This window comes from Callorhinus ursinus, unplaced genomic scaffold (assembly GCF_003265705.2).
Source record: "Callorhinus ursinus isolate GAN/ISIS: 27379988/994484 unplaced genomic scaffold, GSC_fseal_2.0 scaffold18, whole genome shotgun sequence".
Lineage (NCBI taxonomy): Eukaryota > Metazoa > Chordata > Mammalia > Carnivora > Otariidae > Callorhinus > Callorhinus ursinus.
This window is the reverse complement of record NW_027397080.1, coordinates 12,686,718-12,711,108: the sequence shown is the minus strand read 5'-3', so window position 1 is coordinate 12,711,108 and position 24,391 is coordinate 12,686,718. Positions and strand designations below refer to the sequence as shown.

Sequence of the window (24,391 nt, the reverse complement as noted above, 5' to 3'; positions counted from 1 at the left end):
CCCCACCAGACCACATGGACGGAGAGAGTGGGAGGAAGGGTAGTTCCCCAAGGGAAAATCAAAAGTGTTCTAACCAGAAGGAAGAATGGATGTTGGGCAGGCAAAATCAACCTGTTCAAGGTGGGCAGGGGCCCCAGATAATGGGTTACATGCACAGCAGCCCATCTGGGTGGCTTTACCCTCTTACACTGGGTCACTGGGTTGTATGAATGCCCTTAAATCAATTAAGCAAACATTTCCTGAGTATCTGCCACGTACAAGGTCCAGCACCCTTCCACATAATAGATGGAGAGCAAGACATGCCCCTGCCACCAGTCCCATAAGGCAATTACCAGCCCTGAGCTATCGCTTCCTCCCATAGGAGCGTAACAGGCCAACTCTTCTTCCTCTCTCAGAAACCAGTTCTGATGTCATCTTCCATGAAGCCTTCTCTTGACTACCTCCCCTGTCGGAGTTAGTCACCCTCCGTCCACCTCTGGACTTGGTACATACTGCTATTGTTACCACACTGTGTCATAATTTATTGGTTCTCCTCTCTGTCTCTCCCAATGATGAGTGGCACCTCGGTATCCGCAGTGCCCGCTATATAATAGATGCTCAAAAATGTTTGTTAACCTGAGGTAAAATGAGTTTCCAGGAATGGCCCAGCTTCAGTCTTCTATGGAGTATTCTCGAAACTATTTAGCTTTCCTTCCCAACTGACTTTCCTTTTAAGAGCTAGTTTGCCACTACCTGAATTCAACTGAACTAATACACATTTGAATGTCTATCACATGCCAGATAGTGTTGGGCTTTGGTAATTCAGAAATTAACAAGATACCTTTCAAATTCGGCAGTCTAAAGAGGTCAGAGCCAGCTCTTCTACCAGAATTTCTTTGGCTGGAAAAAGAAATCTCAGCCCTGGTTTCTACATTACATTGTGAACTGGTCATTCTCCCTCTCTGGGCCTCTATTCCTCCAGGAGGGAAGGCCTGACTTGGTGTAAAATCTGTAATTTAATAGATGTATACGTGTTGAATTAAACTTCACATTTCCATTTGCCTAGGCTATAAACCTTGGAGTAATACTCAATCTTTTTTTTTTTAAGATTTATTTATTTACTTGAGAGAGAATGAGAGAGAGAGAGAGCACATGAGAGGGGGGAGGGTCAGAAGGAGAAGCAGACTCCCTGCTGAGCAGGGAGGCTGATACGGGACTCGATCCTGCGACTCCAGGATCATGACCTGAGCCGAAGGCAGTTGCTTAACCAACTCAGCCACCCAGGTGCCCAGTAATACTCAATCTTGTCTTTCTTCCACACACCTATTCAATCTGTCCACAAATCCTATTGACTTTACCTTCAAATCCAGGATCCAACACATCTCCCTCACTCAATCTGGTACAATCCATCAACATCTCTTCCTAAAATCATTGCCATATCCTCTGTCTGGTCTCCTTGCTTCTACCCTTGTTCCTTTACAGTCTATTCTTACACAGCAGCCAGAGTGATTCTTTAAAAATGAAAGTTCAGGGCTCCTGGGTGGCTCAGTTAGGTGTCTGTCTTCGGCTAGGTCATGATCCCAGGGTCCTGGGATCGAGTCCCATGGCAGGCTCCCAGCTCCGCAGGGAGTCTGCTTTTCCCACTGCCCCTCCCTCCACTGGTTCTCTCAATCTTTCTTGTTCTCTCACTCTCTCTCAAATAAATAAATAAAATCTTAAAAAAAAAAAGTTCAAACCTGCCAATAGTTCCTCATCTCATTCAGAGTAATGAGGAGCCCCATATGGTCCACCTCTTCTCACATCCCACTCTCATGTCTATTCCAGCCAAGCTACACTGACCTCCTTGCTGTTTCTTAAACACACTAGCCATGTTCATACCCGATGGCCCTTCCACTGATTTTTCCCTCTGCCTGGAATACCCCTTTTCTCTGGATAGCTGTATGACTGACTCACTCATTTCCTTCAAGTGTTTGGACAAAAGTCACTTTCTCAGTGAAGCCTACTCTGACTGTCCTGTTTAAAATGGCAAACTCCCATCCCCCCTTCCTGTTTACCTCCACAACAATCATTCCCTTCTTTTTTTTTTTTTTTAATTAGTCTTTTTTTTTTTTTTTAAAGATTTTATTTATTTATTTGAGAAAGAGAGAGTGAGAGACAGCACGAGAGGGAAGAGGGTCAGAGGGAGAAGCAGACTCCCCGCTGAGCAGGGAGCCCGATGCGGGACTCGATCCCGGGACTCCAGGATCATGACCTGAGCCGAAGGCAGTCGCTTAACCAACTGAGCCACCCAGGCGCCCAACAATCATTCCCTTCTAACATACTACAGAATTTACTAATTTTATGTCCATCTCCTCCCACTTAACTGTAAGCTCTGTATCTATTAATTAAATATCTGCTAATTCATTCAATTAATTGAATACTGATGTCTATCATGTGCCAAGCACTGTCCTAAGCCATGGAGCTACCAGGTGATTAAGACAGTTTATAGGTCTTGCGAGGGAAGAAATCCTAATGGTTGGTGGTAGTAGCTCATTTATTGAGTGCTTCCTCTGTGTTAAGTACTTGCCATGCATCCTAATAATAATGATGGCTAACATTTGTTAAAACAGACCCTGTTCTACATGCGGTATCTCATTCAATCCTCACCAAGACCTTTAAGGTGAATATTACCAGCCTCGTTGTAAAGAGCAAGAAACAAGATTTCAAGGCTCAGAAGGAGCAGAATCTGGATTTGAACTAAGGTGATGGCAGGAGAAAGATTTAGGACCTAGGGTCCACCAAACTAGGTGAAAGATTGGTTGTGGGGGGATCGAGGGAAGGAAGGAAATGACTCCCAGGTTTTGACCAGGGGGGACCAAAGAAAAATAAGGCCGAAGACAAAGACGAAAGCCCAGTTTGGGACGCGTTGAGTTTGAGGCGCCTGCGGGCCACTCCTGGCTACGGTCCATCTCGGGCAGGAGCCGAGAGGCGGTTCCGGCCCTTTCCCTCGGGCCTGAAGAAATGCTGGGAGAAGGCACGCACGGGAAGAGCAGGCGGTGACTTCCCTCCCTCTGGGGTCTCGGAGCAGCAGCTGCAGGAAGGGCGTAGGGGACCGTGAGACAAAGAGCGCGCAGCCACGGCCTTTGTCCGCGCGGCCCCTTTAAGAAGCGCGCCCCCAGCTTCCAGCCCGCCTTGTATGCAAATTTGGCGGCCAGCGGGAGCGCGCGGCTGATACCCGGGGACTGGGCTGCGGCGGTTAGTCCTCTCCCGGCCGCCGTCGCCTCCGACATATTGCCCGCAGGAGCTGCGGCGGCGGAGCGGAGAGCGCCGGGGGGAGGAGATGGGTGAGCGGAGCGGTTCCGGCTCGGCCGGGGAACCGGCGGGCGTGGGGGTCGGGATGGCCAAGATGCTGACTGCTCCCCCACGCGGACAGGATCCCGGCGAGGGAAGGGGGAGGGGATGCGGGGCACAGAGGGACCCCGCCCCCTCCTGTCGCTTTGCGGGGTGGGGCCTCGCTTGTGGGGGCGGGGCATTGGCACGGGGGGCGGGACTTCTAAAATGGAGAGGGCCTGTGGGGGCATGGGCTTTGGGGGGCACCCGCTCACCTGGGCTAGAAGTGGGGACGGAGCTCAGCGGTGGGCGGGGCCTTGGTGCTAGGGCGGAGCTCGTGGGCTCGTGGGCAGTTGGCGCTTGTGCGGGGGCGAACTTTCTGGGCTGTAGCGGCTTGGCACTGGGGGAGATGGGGCGGGATGGAGACCTTCCAGACCGCGGGAGTCCATTCTGGAGCGGAGCTTCTGGGCAGAGAGAGCTTTTATTGGCTTGTGGGCGGGTTTTCTAGGCTGACAACAGTGTGTAGGCGGGGCTTCTGGGCCCAGGGGCTTTATGTGGGTGTAGAGCTTCTAAAGAGAGGAGAGTAGGTGTGGGCAGAGCTTTTGGACTGAGGGTGCATGTGTGAGATGTTTAAACCAGGTATAATAGGGTGTAATAGTATATGAAGAGGGCTTCTGGGTTGGGGGCTGGTTGGGTGCAGAACTCCTGGACAAGTACTTTTTGGAGACATGTGGGAAAAGCTTCTGAGCTGGGAAGCTAGGGCAAGGGGTGGGTGTATGTGTGTAGGCTGTGTTGCTATGAGGAGGTTTGAACAAAGCTGTAACTTTGATTAGGCCTTGGGTGGTGCTTCGGAGCTTTGTGTAGGACCTTTGTGCAGGATGGTGCCTGGGAGCTTGGACTAGACTGCTAAGCCTAGAGAAATAGGTTTTGGATCCACAACCACAGCATTCTCCCAGAGCCCACATCCTTGACCCTATGCTCAGGCTGTGGTCCTGACCATGAGACGCCAGGCTCTCAGCCTCTGGTCCTGACCAACCATGAGACACCTGTTGAGCTGGATCTTGGACTCTGGAGGAAAAGGCTTCAAGGGTGCCCCAGATCCTAAGCCTAGAGAGACTTGTAGTATCTGAACAAAGCAGTGTACACCAGAGCTAAGAGCTCAAGCCTCAGACCCCAAACTACCTGTGACACAGTATAAACTCAGTTTCCTAATCTGTGGAAGACCTACTTTGCTGGGTTCATTCACTCGTCAGCATACACTTACAGGGCACTTACTTTATGCTGGACACTGTGATGGAAGGAGGGGGTACAGCAGTAAAAAAGACAGAAAAGGGTAATGACCTCACTGACCTTCTGGTCTTGTGAGAAAGACAGACAATAAATGTGTTAACAAATGAATGAGATAATTCCAAGAGTGAATTGTTGTGGGAAAAAAAATAGAAATGAGAGAGTTATGGGGGCAGGTACTTTAAAAATGGCAGTCAGGGAAGGGCTTTGTGGATAGGATACAGCAAGTACAACAGGTAGCAACAGGTTTGGTTTGCTTAAGGAGAGAAAAGACAGGATGGCTGAAGCATGGAGGCCAGTCAGAGAATGGTAGGAGATGAGGCTGAAGAGGTAGGCAGGGGCCAGGTCAGAGGTCTCTGTGATTAATGATGGAAGGAGGCACCAGGTAACCAGTAGCCAGTATTGCTATTACCCTTGATCTCTGCCCTCGGGCTTGAGGCTCTACCTTATGTTGAGTCCTACAGGAGGACGAAGAGGTCCCAACAGGACATCCTACTGTCGAAATCCTCTGTGTGAGCCAGGATCTTCAGGGGGCTCTGGTGGGGGCCATACTTCCAGTGCATCGGTCACCAGTGTCCGTTCGCGCACCAGGTAAACCACCTCTGTCTCTTTCCCCTCACTATGGGCTCCCGGGGGCAATACAAACAAAGCTCTCCTTCACTGGGCTCGGGCTCTAGGATTGGAGATGTCAGATGGGGGTTTGAGTACAGCGAGCAGCAAAAAAGAAGACTCAGAAGTGATGGTCACTTGGGCAGATGCAGTGTGATATAGGGTAATAAGCCCAAAGACCTGGATTCCAGTTACAATCCTGCTCCTGGTTTGCCGGTGGCTTGAACAAGTTGTTTCCCCTCTCTGGGCCTCCTTTTCCTCATCTGTCAAATGGATCTAATAATTCTTTCCTTCCTGGGGAATGTTGGAAAGCCCGGATAAGATTAGGGTTAGGAAAAGTCTCTGTTGGCTCCTTTGTCTGACAGGCAGGATTAGGAGGACTCCCATCCTTGCCAGGAGCTGCTTTGCTGATCCAACCCCACCACCCTGTGTCCTGGAAGGCCTTCTTTGATGGGGTTCTCAGGTCAGCTCTTGTTGTTTTTCCCTGCCCACCTCCCAGGAGCAGTTCTGGGACAGGCCTCTCCAGCCCGCCACTGGCCACCCAGACGGTTGTGCCCCTCCAGCACTGCAAGATCCCCGAATTGCCAGTCCAGGCCAGCATTCTGTTTGAGTTGCAGCTCTTCTTCTGCCAGCTCATAGCCCTCTTCGTTCACTACATCAACATCTACAAGACAGTGTGGTGGTATCCGCCCTCCCACCCACCCTCCCACACCTCCCTGGTAGGTTCCCAGCTAGGACCACCTTGTGTGTGTGTGTATGTGTGTGTGACATTTGGTTTCAGTTTAACCCAGCTTACCAAGTGCCCTGTACGCTTGGCCTCACGCTGGAAATGGAGAGTGTGGAAGGAACAGGAAGCGAATGATTCCTGGATGCTCACCCCTGATTGCTCAGTACCGTGTTAGGCATTTGAAAGGTAGCAGAGATAAATCTGGCAGATGTTGCCTAAAAGAGCACAGAATCTTAAGTCCTGTCGGGGAGGAGAGCCACGGGCATACATGAGTTTCAGGAGTGGAAAGATCTCCATGCCCAGAAAGAGGTGCAGGGACGGGGCACGGGTGATCAGAGCAAGAGGGCTCACACACCACTCTCTCATCTCCAGGGACTGTCCCACTTCCCTCCTCTCGGTCCTGTTCTGCTCCTCTAGGTAATTTCCTGGCCTGATTCAGCTGGAGGCCTGTGAAGGTCAGAGAGTGGGGACAGTCCGTGTGGAAAGGACTTGGCAGGGGGAGGTAGGGATGAAAAAAGCCCGTACATGGGCAGGGGGCCCACGTGACCCCCAGCCTCTGCCCACCCCCGACAGAATTTCCACCTGATCGACTTCAACTTGCTGATGGTGACCACCATCGTTCTGGGCCGCCGCTTCATTGGGTCCATCGTGAAGGAGGTGATTGGGTCCCAGAGGCTGGCCGGGGACCCTGGGACTCCCCTTTCCCCTGGGGGTACCAAGAAAGCATTCCAAGCCCTTCAAGCCTCAGGCAGTTCCTTGGGGCTCCCTTTGAACTTGGTTGGAGAACATTACATCCCACCACTCTTGGAGCTTACGGGGCATCGAGGAAAAGGATTCGCCTTGCCAGGTTCACCAGCCCGGCCTGCTGCCCCACGTTCCCCTGGGTGGGATCACAGACCGTGCCGGGTGGGATGTGGGCACAGCCCCGGTGGCCTCCATCCAAGGCCCCATCCGTCCTGTCTCGTCCCGACCCAGGCTTCTCAGAGGGGGAAGGTCTCCCTCTTTCGCTCCGTCCTGCTGTTCCTCACCCGCTTCACCGTTCTCACGGCAACAGGCTGGAGTCTGTGCCGCTCCCTCATCCACCTCTTCAGGACCTACTCCTTCCTGAACCTCCTGTTCCTCTGCTATCCGTGAGTACCCCTCACTTCACCCCCTCACTGCCTAGCACCCAGCTCCTGACCTCTGCCCTGAGTGTGGCTGGGTCAGCAGACCCCCGTACCTGGAAGACTCAGGGAAGGGCAGCAACAATGTCCTCCCACACTGTCTGACAGCATCCCCCTGAGAACAAGAGGATTAGCTTTCTTTTGCAAGAGCAGAAACTGAGAGAGCAGGCATAATTTACCCTAGGTGCCACCAGTGGGGAGGTCAGAATGGGACTCAGATCTGAACGTATATGCCAAAGGAACGTTCCTGATGGGGATGCATGGGCTTCGTCTCTCTCTCCTTTCCTTTTCTCTCTGGTTCTTTCCTTTTTTGTATCCTAGTGTTTATGTAATCTCTCGGTGCCTCCCCCAGGTCTGTGTGCATGCAAGCACCTGCGTGTGGAAATGTTTCTGTGTGGGTGTCTGTGCATGAAATGTCGGGGGGGGGTGTACCTGCACGTGCCACGTGTGTATGTCAGTCTTCATGTCTGTTTGCTCACTCACTCCATCTCACCAGAGCTCAGGTTGTTGAGGATGGGAAGATCCTGTCTGGGAGGAACCCAGGACTGCCCCCTTCTGGCCTAGAACTGGGGAGAACTTTGGCAAGACGTCCATTCTGGCTGTTCCTGGTGCAGGCTCCTGGCTCCCTGGGCATTTACAGTCATTTCCCAACCCCGGAGCTTTCTGGTTCATGAATTTCCTCAGGCTGGGCCAGTTCTCTGTCCTGGGAAGCTTCAGAGCCAGATACTCATCCCTCTCTACCCTGCATGACCAAAAGGGTTCTGTCATGGGAGGAGACCCATCACACTTGTTTCAGTTATTACTAGTTTTTAATTGTAAGAGTGACACATGTGTCTTATAAAAACATTGAACTTTACAGAAGCTTCTAACGTAGAAAATGAAAGTCCTCTTTAATATCAGTCCTCCAGAAAACCATTATTTGCAGCATATCCTCCCAAATTTTTTCTGTTCAAGCATACTCACATACACTTTTTTTTTTAACAAAAAGGGATTAATCTATGCATGATGCTGTACAATTTACTACATTTTTCGCATAATCCTATAACTTGGGTATTTTTCTATGGCAATACATACAGGTCTGCCTCATTTTTTTAACGGCCTCATAGTATTCCATTATATAGATTTTTTCACAGTTGTTGTATTTGCCTTCTATTGGTGACCTTTCGAGGTGTTCCTGGCTTTTCCCTATTGGAGACAATGAGGTAGGGAACCTTCTTTTGCATACACCTTTGACCACTTGTCCAATAGTTCTGTACAACAGATGCCCAGAAGTAGAATTACTGTGCCGAAAGGTGTAGTCCATAGATACTAACAAATGACCCTTCAGGGGTTGTACTGGTTAGAGCCGTCAACAGTTGCCTTAATTTTTTCACCCTGTGGTTACTATCCAGTGAATCCATTCTCCTCGGATACAGGTATCACCCAGTAGTCATATTTTGCTTTACTTTTTTATTTCATTTATAACTTTTTATTAACGTAAGGCAGGCATATCCTAACAAATCAGTCCAGGAGTGCTAGAAAGCTTATGGTGAAAAGCAGCCTCCAACCCCACTTTTCAGCTTTTTAGTCCCACTCCTCCAAAGCGATCTCCTTCCGTGTTTCTGGCTTTCACTGTTTTTTGAGTTACGCCCATAATTCTAGTATCCTTGTGCCTTTATTCCTTTTAAAAACATATGATTGATTTGATAGTTGGATAATAGGTTTACAGAATTAAAATTCAACATGTATAAATATGTGTAGAATATATACATTCAAAATGTGTAAAGAACATAGAATGAAAAAGTCTCTCCTCGGCTCCTGTCTGTTAGCTGCCCAGTTTCTCTTCCAAGAGGCAACTACCGATATTTCTGGTTTCTCATATATCCTGGAAATAAGTGTTTTATGCATATACAAGCCTATCATACACACATACATGCACACATTCATTGATTCCTTTCGATGACAGATGAAGATTTACTTAGTTCACCCTTCCATCCATACCATTCCCAGTATTTTATAACTGTTATTATTATTCTCTATTCCAGTAATGTCAGTATGCCTGTATTTTTTATTTCATCAACAATAGTATCTTAATCCTTTTTATGTAGACGGTAATATTAGGAACGCTACACATCCACTTTTCCTCCCCTCTTCCTCCTCTCACTTCCTGGCAGCTATAGTCTTATATATTAAACTTGACATTCATATTCTCCTATATAACCACATTTAAGTCTTCCATTCTTTGTCTATGGTTAATTCTAAAAACTAAAAAGCAGTAAGTAGTCTTGATGTTATTATGAGTAACGAAAATATTGTTCACCTCAGGGCCAAGTAGTGTGCATAGATGATATTCCTTCTCTATAGTTACTGAGTTTTAATCTTGGGCCTCTTAAAAAAAGAAAGTTCCTCATGTCAAGGTCAAATGGTTTCTCTTTTCTTACATTCCATCAGTTGCTTAATATCATGTCACATTTTAGTTTGCTTCATATTTAGATTGTAACTTTCTTATACAGCCTTTTTTTTCCCTTGGAGTTCTAATTGCCTTTCTTTTTTCTTGTTGACAAAAGAATGATGGGCCTTCAACATATCCTCCAGTTTATCCAGCCTCTCAATCATGCTACCTGTTGCCTGGAGTCCATTTTTCCCCCTAAAGACATCCCTCCTGGAGCCCTCCATCCTCCTGCTCCAGTCTGGAGTGGTTGTTCTTTAGGCCTGCTGTACAGCTCTCAGCCTGGGACTTCCCTTCGCTGCCCTCCTGGGTTGGATCCACTGTTTCCTGGATCCCATGTCTTCCTCTTTCTTCCTCTTCCTCTTATTTTGCTGGAGTGCATTATCAGGTAATTTCCTTAACAATGGGTATGTGGGAGGTACATACATTCTGAGGCCTTGCATGTCTAAAAATGCCCTTATTCTGCCCTCATACTTGATTGATGGTTCAGCTAATGTAGATGTCTAAGTTCAAATTCATATTCTCTCAGAAGTTTGAAGATATTACTCCATTGTCTCTAGCATCCCATGTTTCTAATGAGAAGTCTGATGCCAGTTTGATTCCAGTTACTTTGTGGATGACTCGTTTTCCTTTCTGAAAATTTTTAGAGATATCCTGTTTATCTTTTGATTATTGAAATTTCACAAGGAGGCGTCTGGTGTGGGACTTTTGTCATTCATCTTATCAGTACTCTAGGACTCTTTTAACCTGGAGATTTGGGTATATCTTCAGATCAGGAAAATGTTCTCCTATTATTTCTTCGATAATATCTTCCTTTCTATTTTTTCTGTTCTCTGTGGGGCTTCTGTTTATCAGGTAGTAGAGCTCATAGATTGATTATCTGTTTCTCTTATATTTTCTCTCATATTTTTCATCTCTCTCTCCCTTTCTCCCTCCCCCTCCCCCCATCTTTCTGTCTCTCTCTCTCTCTCCCCCCTCTGTCTTTCTTTGCTCTCTCTTTTTACTTTGCCTTTAGGAAGATTTCCTCAACTTTATCTTTCAGCTTTTTTATTGAGTTTTTCAGCAATCATATTTTTCATCTCCAAGGCCTCTTATTTCCTGATTGTTCTTTTCTCATAGCATTCTGTTCTTGTTTTAAAAATCTCTTCTGTTCCCTCAATTTTGTATTTTCACTGGGGTCAGTTTTTTGTTTCATGCTGCTAGTTTTCTAAGCATAGTTTGTTTCTTTGGTTGTCTCTTTACACTGACAAATGAAGGACTGAATAGTTGCAGTGCACTTCCTCTCCCTCTGCCATTATATATATATGTGAGTGGGAGGTTTGACTAGGAATTCTAAGTACACGAGCAGGACACACTGACTGGCAGACTTTGCTTTAGGATGAGGATGTGCAGTGCTAGTTGTCAGGTTGTGGGCCTCCATAGGCCAGAAGCCAGAGTGAGGGGGTTACTCTGAGGTGCTCCCATTAGAGACCACAGTTCTCTCTAGACAGTTTATTCAATTTTTTAATCTAAGAATTCTTCAGGGTAGGTTGTATGAGGTAAGAGAATAAAGGGACTGACTTTTACAAATAAATACAGATCTTTGTTTAATCCCATTTGTTCAGTCCTGCTGCTTGCTTCTACCCTTTATCAGCTGTGCCTACTTCAAGTCAGAGTCTCTCTTGGGTCACTAGGCAAATAAGCTCCTACCCCCAGTGCAGTCCTCTCATAGCATATTCTAGATCCACACCATCCAGTTTAGTAGCTTCTAGCCACCTGTTGTTACTGAACATTCGAAAGAGGCTAGTTTGCCTCTTTCCCTTCAGTGTGTTCTAAGTGTGAAATAAACATCAGATTCTGAAGACTTAGTACAAAAAAAGAAAGTAGGGGCGCCTGGGTGGCTCAGTCGGTTAAACACCTGACTCTTGGCTTTGGTTCAGGTCATGATCTCAGGGTTGTAAGATTGAGCCCTGCGTGGGGCTCCGCGTTCAGCGTGGAGTCTGCTTGAGATTCTCTGCCTTTCCCTCTGCCCCTTCCCCTCCTCAAATGTACTCCCGTGCATGCTCGTTTTTCTCTCTCTCTCTAAAATAAATAAAATCTTCAAAAAAAAAAAAATCTCATTTGTAAATAATGATTAGGTGTTGAAGTGATAATGTTTTGTATATATTGGGTTGAGTAAACTAGAGTATTAAAATTAACTTCATATTTTTTTTCCATGTGGCTACCAGAAAATTTCAAAGTACATATGTGATACTCATTATATTTCTGTTGGACAGCACTGCTCTAGATGATGGCTTCCTTCCTCATCTGTTAACATGTTTCCATCTGCTTTCTAAATTTGTCAAAATCACTTGTGAACTGATAACCCCACTCCCATTCTTTTTGCTGATAAGAATTTATTTTCTACTTTTATACCGTCACGTCTTGAGTGGAGAAGATGAGAGGGAATCTGCTGTCTTGCATGTGAAATAGCTTCTAACTTGTGATTTGTGGAGCAGTTACTTGCTGTCACCAAATAATTTAATTATATCTGCAGTCCTTCTTAGAGGCAAAACCAAGGAGATTCTTAAGTACTTGGCCATAAGTTTGGGTCTGAATCCCTTATATGTTCCTGTAGGTGCCCCACTCCTTCATTCCCAGAAGGTGTCCTGAAGAGTGTTGTGGGAATCCCATTGCAGTCATCTTTTCTATCCCACAGAATCACTGGTCTCTCTTTTCTAAACGAAATTTTATGAGTCTTGTACTTTGAATCAAGCACCGTGATGAGTGTTGTTGCAAGGTTTAAAGAAAGTATTTATGAAAACACTACGTGTAATGCCTGAGTGTAGAGAATCAATACGAGCTATGTAACTTAGGGCAAATTAAGGAAACTGAGGCTCATAGAGGTTAAATAACTTACCCTAAATTACAGTACTAGTAAGTAGCAGAGCTGGGATTTTAATCCTGGCCTATTTGACCAAAGGTTATGCTCCTGACCACAGTTCTCCAAGTTATCTTACTTAACCTTACCCCAGGGAAGATGGTAACATCCCTGTTTTATAGACCAGAAAGCAAAACCCCAAAAAGGCCAACTGCTTACCCAAGGACGCTCATGTATCCCTTCTTGGAACATCAGAAAAAAAGGAAGAAAAAAGTTACTACTGATAAGAAAATGTAGCATTCTCATTGGCCCTAACTCCTGGGGGCAGCCAAGGGACCCTTTTGGGGCTGTGTCTGAGGACCCGGGGAAATGGATAAGCCCCAAGCTAAAAGAAGGAATGTCTATAAATAGCACCTACTACAATGTTCCATGGACCTTGCTAGGCATTTAGCTACTTCCCCCCCTTACTTACTTATTTATTTATTTATGTGTTTGTTTTTATTTAAAGTCATCTCTGTGCCCAATGTGGGGCTCGAACTCACAAGCCCCAGATCGAGAGTCCTGTGCTCCACCAGCTGAGCCAGCCAGGCACCCTGGCTCTTAACTACTTTTTTATAATTACCTACTTTCCTGGGCTTTGGGTCCACCTAGTTTTCTCCTCAAAAGATGCTAGTCATGCACTCAAAACACCCCTTGACTAATTAGCTCCAGCCCTAGGGGTACTGCTCAGGGAAAGGGACTTGTATTGTTCAAGGACCCATTTCAGGGGCGCCTGGGTGGCTCTGTTAAGCGTCTGCCTTCGGCTGAGGTCATGATCCCAGGGTCCTGGGATTGAGCCCCGCATCGGGCTCCCTGCTCGGCGGGAAGCCTGCTTCTCCTTCTGCCTGCCACTCCCCCTACTTGTGCTTTCCTTTCTCTCTCTGTCAAATAAATAAATAAAATCTTTAAAAAAAGGGGGAGGTGCCCATTTCAGTGCCAGGCACATAATAGGCACACAATAAATACTATTCCTGAACCTCCTTTCTCCACAAGCTGAAGAGCTGCCTCTTGGTCTTTGGTACCAGATGGTTCTGGGTTTGAATCCAGGCTCTTTTGCTTTCTTACTGGTTGGGTAACCTTTGGGAAATCCACTTCACCTCTCTGAGCCACAGCTTCTTCAAAGGGGGTACAAAATAATAGTACGGAATGCATAGTGTTCTTAGGAGAAGCAAAAGAAGAGAACACATGTAAAGCGCTTAGTACGGTGTCTAGAGCATTGTGTGTGCCCAGTGAACGTGGGCTGTTAGGATCACTGTTAGTCAGCAGTAGACCATGAGGCAGGGCCCTCAGCTCCTGCTTCCTACTTTGTCCCTGATGCTCAGCACAGTGCTTGGCCTGCACTCGATGCTGATACCTATGTTGACTGATCAAAGGATGGCTGGATAGAAGGATGGGTACATTCTCCCCTCTGAGTAGCCGGGAGAGCTAAAGCCCAGGGAGGAAAGAAGAATCCTTCCATGGGTAAGGGTGGGGATCGTGGCCCACGGGCAGGCCTCCCCCTCACCATTGTCTTCCCCAGCAGGTTTGGGATGTACATTCCGTTCCTGCAGCTGAACTGTGACCTCCGCAAGACGAACCTCTTCAGCCACATGACCTCCATGGGTCCCCGGGAGGCGGTGAGTGGCCTGGCGCGGAGCCGGGACTACCTGCTGACACTGAGGGAGACGTGGAAGCAGCACACACGGCAGCTGTATGGGCCAGACGCCATGCCCACACACGCTTGCTGCCTGTCCCCTAGTCTCATCCGCAGCGAGGTGGAGTTTCTCAAGATGGACTTCAACTGGCGCATGAAGGAAGTGCTGGTCAGCTCCATGCTGAGCGCCTATTATGTGGCCTTTGTGCCTGTCTGGTTCGTGAAGGTGCGTAGCTCAACCCAGGGTGGGGGAAAGGGCCTGCCTGGGGCCTTGCCCTGCTGCCTGCCCCCCAGGAGCCCTCCTGCTTGCATGAATAACTGGGCCGTTGTTGATAAGATTCCCGTCTGTTCTCTTGAGGGCTAAAGTAACGACTACCTCGATTTTATTTTATTTTATTTTTAAGATTTTATTTATTTATTTGACAGAGAGATTCACAGTGAGAGAGGGAACACAAGCAGGGGGAGTGGGAGAGGGAGAAGCAGGCTTCCCACCGAGCAGGGAGCCCGATGTGGGGCTTGATCCCAGAACCCTGGGACCATGACCTGAGCCGAAGGCAGACGCTTAACGACTGAGCCACCCAGGCGCCCACGACTGCCTCGATTTTAGAGTGGCGAGAACAAGGCTCACTGAGAGGACGTGGCCTGCACGAGGTCACCTAGCCAGTGAGGGGGACAGGACATTGTTCATAATACTTGATAACAGAAAGCAGTGGTATATTTCACTAGGGCTGTTTTGGCCCAGGCCTGTCACGATGTGCAGCTGTATCATGAAGTAGGAAAGCCAGGACTCATCCAGACCCGAGCGACTCCAAAAGCCTGTGCTTTCTCTCCAGCTTGTATGGCCTTCTGGGAAGGTACCTCCCCGGCAGCCAGTAGGCTTGAAACATTTCTCCAGGGGTGGACTGCACTGAATGATTCAAGGCTGAGAGGACTTCATGTTTCTTGAGCACCTACAATGTGCTAGAGCTTTCAGGAGTGTAATAATCCTCCTACCACCTCTCAGAGGTGCTTGGTAGCTGTTCTTACAACGTAACAGAAAAGAAAGCTAGAGCACAGAGAAGTGAGATGACTTGCCCAGCGTCACGTAGTTAATAAGGAACAGAGCCAAGATTTGAACTCATGTCTTTTGGACCCCAGAGCCTGTACTCTGGCTCGGAGTGGTAGGCGGTGGGAGCAGTTTTGCTGTAAGAGGAGCTTATAGAGAACTGAGTAGTGGGCACAGGGTCTAGGTCCACGATTAAGCCCTCTTTGTTAGGTGTTTGATCCTTGGTCTCAGGCCCCCTGGAAGGCTGCCCTGGTTTCTAAAGCAGATCGAATCGTGGAAAGGGGAGGGAGTGAGGCCATTCTGGGCATCCCAGGCCTTACCCATCTCCTGCTGCCCCCAGAACACACATTACTATGACAAGCGCTGGTCCTGTGAGCTCTTCCTGCTGGTGTCCGTCAGCACCTCAGTGATCCTCATGCAGCACCTGCTGCCTGCCAGCTACTGTGACCTCCTGCACAAGGCCGCTGCCCACCTGGGCTGCTGGCAGAAGGTGGACCCAGCGCTGTGCTCCAACGTGCTGCAGCACCCGTGAGTTGCCCTCCACGTCCCTGCCCAACCCCAGTTCTCATGGTCCATGTCTGCAGAGCCACAGGCCTTCTCCCTCACCAGCTCATGCATTTAGTTGGCAGATGGTTGTTGAGCACATCTTGTAAGCTAGGCCTTGTGGCCAGAGTGGAGTATGGCTGGGCCCCAGGCAGACGTGTCCCCTGTGCTTAGGTAACTTGCAGTATGCTGGAGATGGGAGAAGGCCAGGCAGTAAATTCATAGACTCGTTGACTTTCTCATTCACTGACTGTTACTTACGCAGCTCACGGACCGATTTGCTCTTGCCTTCATTCATTGCTTCTCTCCTTCTGTTACCTGCTCACTTATCCGTTCAGTTATTAGGTCACCTCCTTTCCGGCAGACGTTTAACTTCTTCTGAAGCCATACCCGGCCTGGTGCTATGCCTTGGACAGAGGAGCTTGGACTTTGACCTACAGGCAGAGGGGGGCTATGGGAGGCTTTGGAACAGTAGAGGAACCCATTCCAAGGTGCCTTAGAACCATCAGTCTGGGCAGAGGATAGGGTACCACGTTAGCCGATGGAGAACCCTGGCCAGGGAAGCAGAGTCACAAAGAGAGAATGACCAAGACAAGGTCCTAGAGGAGGTCAGTCTGGTGCGGGTGACAGCCGCGAACACAAATGGTTATAGGATGATGGGAAGAAGGAAGCCCGGCTGCAGGACAGCACTGCAGAGACAGAAGCACCTGCTCAGGAGCCCAGCGTCCCCTCAGCCTGGCTCATCCTTCATGGTGCCATCCTCACAGTACTTTTCACCCAGGTTACCCTCATTTTTTCCTGCCTTTATCCCCCCATTAGACTGGAAGCTCTTCAAGTCTGGGCCCTCCTGAATCACATCTGAGCCTCGGGCCCAGCACAAGGTGTGGCAGAGAAGAGGCCCCTAGGACAGGTTTGTAGAGGTAGGTCCATCAAGAAGCAGAGATGCAAAGGGAGGCCACAGAGACGCCTGGCTGGCTCAGTCAGTAGAGCATGTGACTCTTGATCTGGGGGTTGTGAGTTTGAGCCCCACGTTGGACATAGAGATTACTTTACATAGATAGGTAGGTAGGTAGGTAGGTAGGTAGATAGATGATAGAGGAAAAGTAGCTAAATGCCTAGGACAGTCCATGGAACATTATAGTAGGTGCTATTTACAGACATTCCTTCTTTTAGCTTGGGGCTTATCCATTTCCCCAGGTCCTCAGACACAGCCCCAGAAAGGTCCCTTGGCTGCCCCCAGGAGTTAGGGCCAATGAGAATGCTACATTTTCTTATCAGTAGTAACTTTTTTCTGATGTTCCAAGAAGGGATACATGAACGTCCTTGGGTAAGCAGTTGGCCCTTTTGGGTTTTTGCTTTCTGGTCTATAAAACAGGGATGCTACCATCTTCCCTGGGGTAAGGTTAAGTAAGATAACTTGGAGAACTGTGGTCAGGAGCATAACCTTTGGGGTCACATAGCCCTCCATGCTAGTCAGGGTCCCTCCCAGGTTCTGTCCAAATGGTCGAGGGAAGGGGATAGACATTGCCAAATGGGCCTAAAGGGGACTCGGCTTAGCCTTAGCCTCTGAAGGGAGGGAGGAGTAGAAAGGTAGAATATAGGTGAACATGAGGAGAAACCTGTCTGTAGCTCACCATGATGGTCCACAGAGAAGACCCAGGCTCCTTCGCATGGCTTCCCAGCTGCTGAACTGGGCCCTCCCAGCCTTTTCTGCCTCCTCTCTGACCATGCCTTCCCTGTTCATACTCTGCTCTGGCCAGACCAGACTGCTTCGGATCCTCAAATTCTATATGCATGTTTGTATCCAGGCTTTGGCACATGATGCTTGTTTTGCCTAGAACACCCTTTCCACCTTTCTTTTCCTGATTAATTGCTATGCATCCTTTAGCAGTTTGCTTTCTCCAGGAACACTTTCCTCTCCACCCAGGATAGGTTCAGTGCCCCCTACCCCGTGCTCCCACAATCCCATAATATCATGATCATTGCACCCAACTCTTTCTGCTCTGTTTGCTCATTTACTTGCCTGTTATTCCAGGACTAAAGCTCCTGGAGGTCAGGGTCCTTGCCTGTCAAGCGCTCAGCCATCTCACTCCTGGCAGAGTGCCTGGCTTAAAATAGGTCCACAGTAAATTTTTGTGGTTTGTGTCTAGTCTTTTTTTAAGATAAAATTTTTATACGGTGAAATGCACAAATCTTTTTTTTAATTTAATTTAAATTCAGTTTAATTAACATATAGTGTATTATTAGTTTCAGAGGTAGAATTTGGTGATTCATCAGTAGCATATAACACTCAGTGCCCTACTTAATGCCCATCACCCAGTTACCCCATCTCCCCACCCACGTCCCCTCCAGCAACCCTTGGTTTGTTTCCTAGAGTTAAAAGTCTGAAATGCATAAATCTTAAAGTGTACAATTCTTTGAGTTTTGATAGTCCTGTACATCCATGTATAGGTAGACCTGTACCCCCTTGTAGAGGTAGGCCTGCCTGTACCCCCATATGTAGGCAGACCTGCACCCCCACATATAGACAGAACAAGATGTGTAGAACATTTAGAGCCTCTCAGAAAATTTCCTCGTGGCTCTTCCCAAAGACTGCCCCCCACTTACCACCACCACCCAGACAACCATTTTTCTATTTTCTTTCAAAACTAACCACAACCTCACATAAATGAAATCTTGGGTTCAGTTTCTTTTTCATTCAGCCTATTGCCTGTGAAGTTCATCCATGTTGTTAGATATAACATGATAACTAGTTTTTTAATTTTTTTAAAAAAAGATTTACATATGTATTAGAGAGATGAAGAGAGAGTGCACATGAGCAGGGGAGGGGAAGTGGGGGAGGATATCCAAGCAGACTCCCACTGAGCTTGGAACCTGACATTTCTCTCATGAGCCATGAGATCAGGACCCGAGCCAAAACTAAGAGTCAGGTGCTTAACCGACTGAACCACCCAGGTACCCTGATAACTGGTTTTTAAATGAATGAATCAACAAGGTAGGAACATGAGTTAGAGTTTTTTGTGATTCTCTGTCCTCTGGCCCAGGACCCTTGGAGTCCCTGGGAGATGTGGCAGAATTGGAAGAACGCACCATCCCACTCACATGCTCACTGAGGCCTCTCTGTGCCAGGCCTTGTGCCGTGCTCTGAGGACATAGAGATAAAATGGACACCACCCTTCCTTCAAGGAGTGAGGGATACAAGGAAATAAGTGACGAAACACTGGGGAAAGTGGACCAGTAGCAGGAGATTCAGGTTGCTGTTGAAGGAGGCTGAACTCTGTGGGGAGTTTGAGAAAGGCTTTCTGGAGGATCCTGAGTTTTAAAAGAGCTTGCCAGAAGGATACGGCATCAGGAAGGGCAGTCCAGTTGGAGGGAGTGACTTACACAGAGACATGAAACCGTAGGCTGTGCTGGAGAACTAGAAACCGCTAGGAATGGCTTGAGCACAAGCTATGCGGCCAGAGTCCTGAAAGTCCACACAGGGCCTCAGAGGCCACAACGAATCCTTGGGGACTTGACTCCAAGGGCACTGAAAACGCTTCAGAGGGTTTTGAGTGGAAAATAGGCTCAGCTTGGTGTTTTACAAAGACCACTCAGGCAGCTGTGCAGTGGACCAATTGGAGGCTAGAGGTGAGAGTAGGTGAGGAAAATGCAGGGCTCCCAGGTGGCTCAGTCGGTTGGGTGTCTGCCTTCAGCTTGGGTCATGATCTCAGGGTCCTGGGATCGAGGCCCGAGTCGGGCTCCCTGCTCAGCGGGAAGTCTGCCTCTCCTTCTCCCTTTGCCCCTCCCCTGCTCCTGCTTTCTCTCTCTCTCTCAAATAAATAAATAAATAAATAAATAAGAAAGAAAATGCACCCAAAAGGGAAAAGCGTTTTCTTAACAGCCCCCCAGACCTGAATCTCAACCCTAGACCTTCTGACTCCCATGAATTTCTCATGATTCTTACCCCATTTTTACAGAGGAGGCACCTGAGACCCAGGAAAGGAAAGTCACTGTGTCTAAATGATAGAAATGAGAATCGGGCCCTGGTGGTCACACCAGGCCCAGTCTGCTGGTAGCCCCTTTTGTGGGTGAGCTGGGTGTAAGGGGCACTGTTGGGCTGTGCCTCCAGGTGGACAGAAGAATGCATGTGGCCACAGGGCGTGCTGGTGAAGCACAGCAAGAACGTCTACAAAGCCGTGGGCCACTACAACGTGGCCATCCCCTCGGATGTCTCCCACTTCCGCTTCCACGTGAGTCTCCTCCCCTGGGAAGGAGGGGCAGGGCCTGATCTCAAGCAGGGAGGATCCCAAGGCAGGAGGGTGACGTCCTAGCGACAGAAAGCTATTTACAGTATTTCTCCAATCCAAAGGAAACCCCACATGTGCAGCACAGGACAGCCATACAAACGGTGATTCCATAACTGCAGTTTACTTGCTATAGCAGATCTTTGAAAACGTCGGGGGGAGGCGGGAAAGATGACACCATAAAAGGAGGGGTTCTTAGGAGCAAAAACCATAACTGTCCTCATTCATATGGTGTGCCGGGCACAGTGGTAAGCACCTGCCACACACCCTCCATTCAGCCTTCACCCGGCGCGTGAGAGAAGTGCCAGGGCTGTCGCCATTTTCTGAGACTGAAATTGGCTTAGGGTCTGACTTGTTCAAGGGTGCCTTGCTGGGAACCTTGGGGTCTGATAGTAAGGACTCATGGACTCAGCATTATGAAAAGAGCTGCTCAGAATCGCTGAGGCTAGTGGTCTCCATTTTATTTACTTATCTTGCTATCAAAATTCTTTTTTCCAGCACAGTCATAGACTAAAGTCTGGTATATAGGACCTCATGGCACCGCTCTATTTGAAAGGGTTGGGACTCCCTTCACTTCCCACTCACCACTGCCTTAGGCCCCAAAAGGGCCTCCTCAGATCCTGGGCTTCCAAGGAACACAGTTTGAGAAATTGATCTGGGTGATCTCTTCACAGTAGAGAAACCTGAGGCCCAGACAGGAAAGGGACTTGCCCAAGGGTCCTGCAGGCTGTCAGGTGCAGAGCTGAGCCTGAGCGTGCTGGTTTCTTGGACTCCTATTTCCTGCCATGTCTCTTCCCATCCTGTAAGCAGCTTTTGAGGTTTAGTTACCTTGGCCCCTGAAGAATCGAGATTCCCTAGACCTTGATCACCTCTTTGAAACTGATCAAAACATTCTTCTTGAGTCCCTGCACTCTACTCTGCTTTGTAAATACCATGTCAGAGTGAGGTGTCACCACATGCCCTGAAAGCTTCTGGCCTAGGTCGGGATGCTACCCATGAAGAAGTGGGTGACTCAGACTGTAAAGTCTATAATAACTTTCCATATCTATGTCATAAGATTCTAATTTGTTTGGTCCAGGCTGTAGCCAGGAGGATCACATATAAAAAGGTGTTGATTGTAGACCAGAAAAAGTTTGAGTGAGCAAGCAAGATCTCTCAAGAAAAGCTTCCTAGAGGAAGGTAGAAGTTCAACAAGATCTTAACTTCTGTGGGAAACAGTAGTCTTTTTTTTTTTTTTTTAAGATTTTATTTATTTATTTGACAGAGAGAGACACAGTGAGAGAGGGAACACAAGCAGGGGGAGTGGGAGAGGGAGAAGCAGGCTCCCCACTGAGCAGAGAGCCCGATGCAGGGGCTTAATCCCAGGACTCTGGGATCATGACCTGAGCCGAAGGCAGTCGCTTAACGACTGAGCCACCCAGGCGCCCAAACAGTAGTCTTGACAGAAGAAAGACCATAAGCAAAAGCAGAGAGGGTGGCAGAGTCCCCACCCACGTCTGCATGGGGCCCCAAGAGCCTGTCCCCTTCACTGGCCCCCCCAGAACCCCCATCCAGGAGGCAGGTTTCTGGAACATACTTTCTAGTCCCTGCCTACCCTTTCCTGGGCAGTTCTTTTTCAGCAAACCCCTGCGGATCCTCAACATCCTTCTGCTGCTGGAGGGTGCTGTCATTGTCTACCAGCTATACTCCTTAATGTCTTCTGAAAAGTGGCACCAGACGATCTCCCTGGCGCTCATCCTCTTCAGCAACTACTATGCCTTCTTCAAGCTGCTGCGGGACCGCTTGGTATTGGGCAAGGCCTACTCCTACTCGGCCAGCCCTCAGAGGGACCTGGACCACCGGTTCTCCTAAGCCCCAGGGTGACCCCAGGGACAGCATCCAGGCTTCAGCCAGGGGCTCTCTGGGAAGGGGCAGTTGGGGAGGGTTGGGTGAGGGGCAAAAAACCCCACAAAAACAGACAAAAAAATTCACCAGAGCTTTGTATTTTTGTTACATACTGTTTGTTTCTTTGATAATTGATGTGATTATGGGGGGGGGGAAAAAAGTCCTATTTTTATACTCCCATTAAGCCTGTGTGTCCTTTGTTTCTTTCCCTTCTTCTTGCCTATCAGGTAGAGAGCAGATGTTAGAGGTTAGGATTCTGGGCCAGGAAGCCCCATGTGTGGCTTCTGGGGCCCCTATGGGTCCTGCCTTCTCCAGTAGAGAAGAGATGAGGCACCAGAGGTCATGGTAACAGTGGTAGCTACTGATGGCTGAATGCTGTGTACTGGACATTAATCTTACGTGCATTATAGGCTTGTCTCAATCCAACTTTTATGACAACCCTAGGAGGTAGGTGCTGTCATTCCAATTCTATAGATGAAGAACAAACTCAGAGAACTCTAGTGACTTGCCAAAGGCAACACAGTAGTCAAGAAACCCTCCCAAAAGACAACACCACTATCCTAGCAGAATGTGATGTCCTGATTCTCTCAGCATGCAGTCACTGAGACCCTGCTCTGTGTCAGGTGCTGTGGTATAGGATGTCCAGACACAGAAACAAAAAAGTCATACTACACTGGGATGGGTATAACAGTTACAAGATACAGAGTAGCACAGGAGAGAATGTTTAATGCTCTCTGGACTTCTTGGAGGCGGGGATAGTCTTGAGTTGTCAGCCACTACCTAGGTGGACAAAATGGGGGAAAGGCACTTCAAGCAGAGGAAAGGACATACGGAATAGCACAGAGATTTGGAACATCCTGGTATATTTGGGGAGGGTAAGCAGAATGGTTCCTAGAGCAGGAAAGATAAGGAACATAGGGTGGGGATGGGGTGGGTCTGCAGGGAGGTGATGGATCAGGAAGGACCAATGGCTCTAGGCGAGGGAGAGAGTGTAAGCGAGGCCAAGTGCTAGAGTGGAAACAAAGCTGCTTGGAGAGCCCCCTGGCTCCTATAAGACAGGCTGGAGGGCTCAGGCTGGGAGAAAAGGACAGTCCTAGCCACTCATCTGCTCTGCCTGTGTTCACTGAGCCCTTGTTGGCCACAGGATATGCAGATGAGTCTGTGGTGGTGTATGGAAGACACTGCAACAAAAGTTTTTGGTGTCTCTGGTGAGGAAGGCATCATGCTAGGCATGGGACAGATGCAAAGATGAGGAAGATGCTGTCCCTTAGACAACCAGGAGAGAGAACTTGTGAGCAAATTAGGATGCTACGTTTTAGCTGAGGAAAATGTGTGTCCAGGGCCCTGGGGAGCAGAGAGGACAGATACCCAGTCTGGAAAGAAGAGTTTTTCAGGAAGGGGAAAGTTGAATTGGGTCTTGAAAGTGAATTTGTTCACCCCATGGTCAAGGGGGAAGGGAAGGCATTGAATTCCAAGCAGAGTAAATGGCATATGCAAAGGCAGAAAAGAAGATAGCATACTTGGGGAAAGGGGGTTCCCCGAATATGATGGAGCCTGGGTTGCCTGGTGGGGAGGTAGCCCAAGAAGTGAATAAGGACCAGCCTGTGTGTCAGATTGCAATGTTTGGGCATCACCTAAGGGCAGACAGAATTTGCTAAGCGGAGGAACAACCTGACAAGGTCTCTGCTTTACAGAGACGGTGCAATTGGGGAGCCTGGAGGCAGGAGACCACTGAGGAGCAGCCAAAATAGACCAGGAGAAAATAAGTCTGATCTTGAGCAGAGGCAGTAGGGAGAGAAAGATAATGCTGCCTTTCCTGACCCTGAGTTCCAGAGGTGGCTTTTTGAGTTGTTTCCCTTAATGGGCCAGGCACCGGCCAGACACACAACTAGAGGAGGCAATTTGTTGCAACAGAACCTGGAAACCCAGGTCCCTCATTCAGCTTCTAAAAGACAATTCCCTTTTTGACTGGTGACTTGAAGACATACCCTTCTCCTGTTTGTTGAGGCGGGGGACCAGGACTGGCCTGTCATTATGCAAAAAGGGAGGTCTGATGTGTACCAATCATAAATTCCATGATTACAAAAGGCACATGAACGCTTAGCCTCAATTTCCTCATCCTAAAAAAGGGAGATCATCCCTCACTTTGTGGAAGTCACAGGCCTATTCATTTGTTGCTTATTCAGTAAACATTTATGGAGCACACACCATGTGCCAAATCCTGTGCAAGGTGCTGGAGATGTTGATGAACGTACAGAACCTACCCCTGCCCTCAGCTTGCTAGGGGTGGAGGTGGGGGACGAAATCGGTCGGTCAACTATAAAGCCCTGCACCAGTCTCATTATTTTTCCACTTATCTCCCAATAAGGTTGTAATCGGGTTGACTCTTAGCTTCTTTATTTCCTTATCTCCACATCCTTCTCTTCCCCCTCTCCAGAGGATTCCTTATTCATATCCAGCTCAGGGTCTATGATTGGCTTTAACTACGAAAGGAGAAAAATTTGCTAGGGGAGGAGACCTCAGTATAAAAGAGGAAATAGGAGCAGAAAAAGCTGAGAATTCCTAAGCACACTTGACTTTCTTTAGTAAGTATTTCCCCCCCCCCCCCCCCCCCCCCCGC

At 48.4% G+C, this 24,391-nt stretch overlaps 1 protein-coding gene across 3 annotated transcripts; it reads left to right on the top strand.

The window, feature by feature from the left end:
• Window positions 1-3,054: 3,054 nt before the first annotated feature.
• TMEM39B (transmembrane protein 39B) lies at window positions 3,055-24,333 on the top strand. Of its 3 annotated transcripts, XR_012381314.1 has the most exons (10): window positions 3,055-3,302; window positions 5,040-5,166; window positions 5,684-5,903; window positions 6,485-6,568; window positions 6,887-7,041; window positions 13,903-14,239; window positions 15,399-15,586; window positions 19,713-19,833; window positions 21,496-22,218; window positions 24,209-24,333. XR_012381314.1 is itself a non-coding variant. In XM_025855769.2 (9 exons), the coding sequence occupies exons 1-9, from the start codon at window positions 3,299-3,301 to the stop codon at window positions 21,736-21,738; spliced, it is 1,479 nt and encodes a 492-aa protein (XP_025711554.1). In that variant the 5' UTR covers window positions 3,055-3,298; the 3' UTR covers window positions 21,739-22,657. The 3 variants fall into 3 exon arrangements, 2 of the variants coding, with proteins under 2 accessions (XP_025711554.1, XP_025711556.1); XM_025855769.2 differs by lacking the exon at window positions 24,209-24,333 and having other exon boundaries at window positions 21,496-22,657; XM_025855771.2 differs by lacking the exons at window positions 3,055-3,302; window positions 5,040-5,166; window positions 5,684-5,903; window positions 6,485-6,568; window positions 24,209-24,333 and adding an exon at window positions 6,596-6,758.
• The last annotated feature ends 58 nt before the right edge of the window (window positions 24,334-24,391 follow it).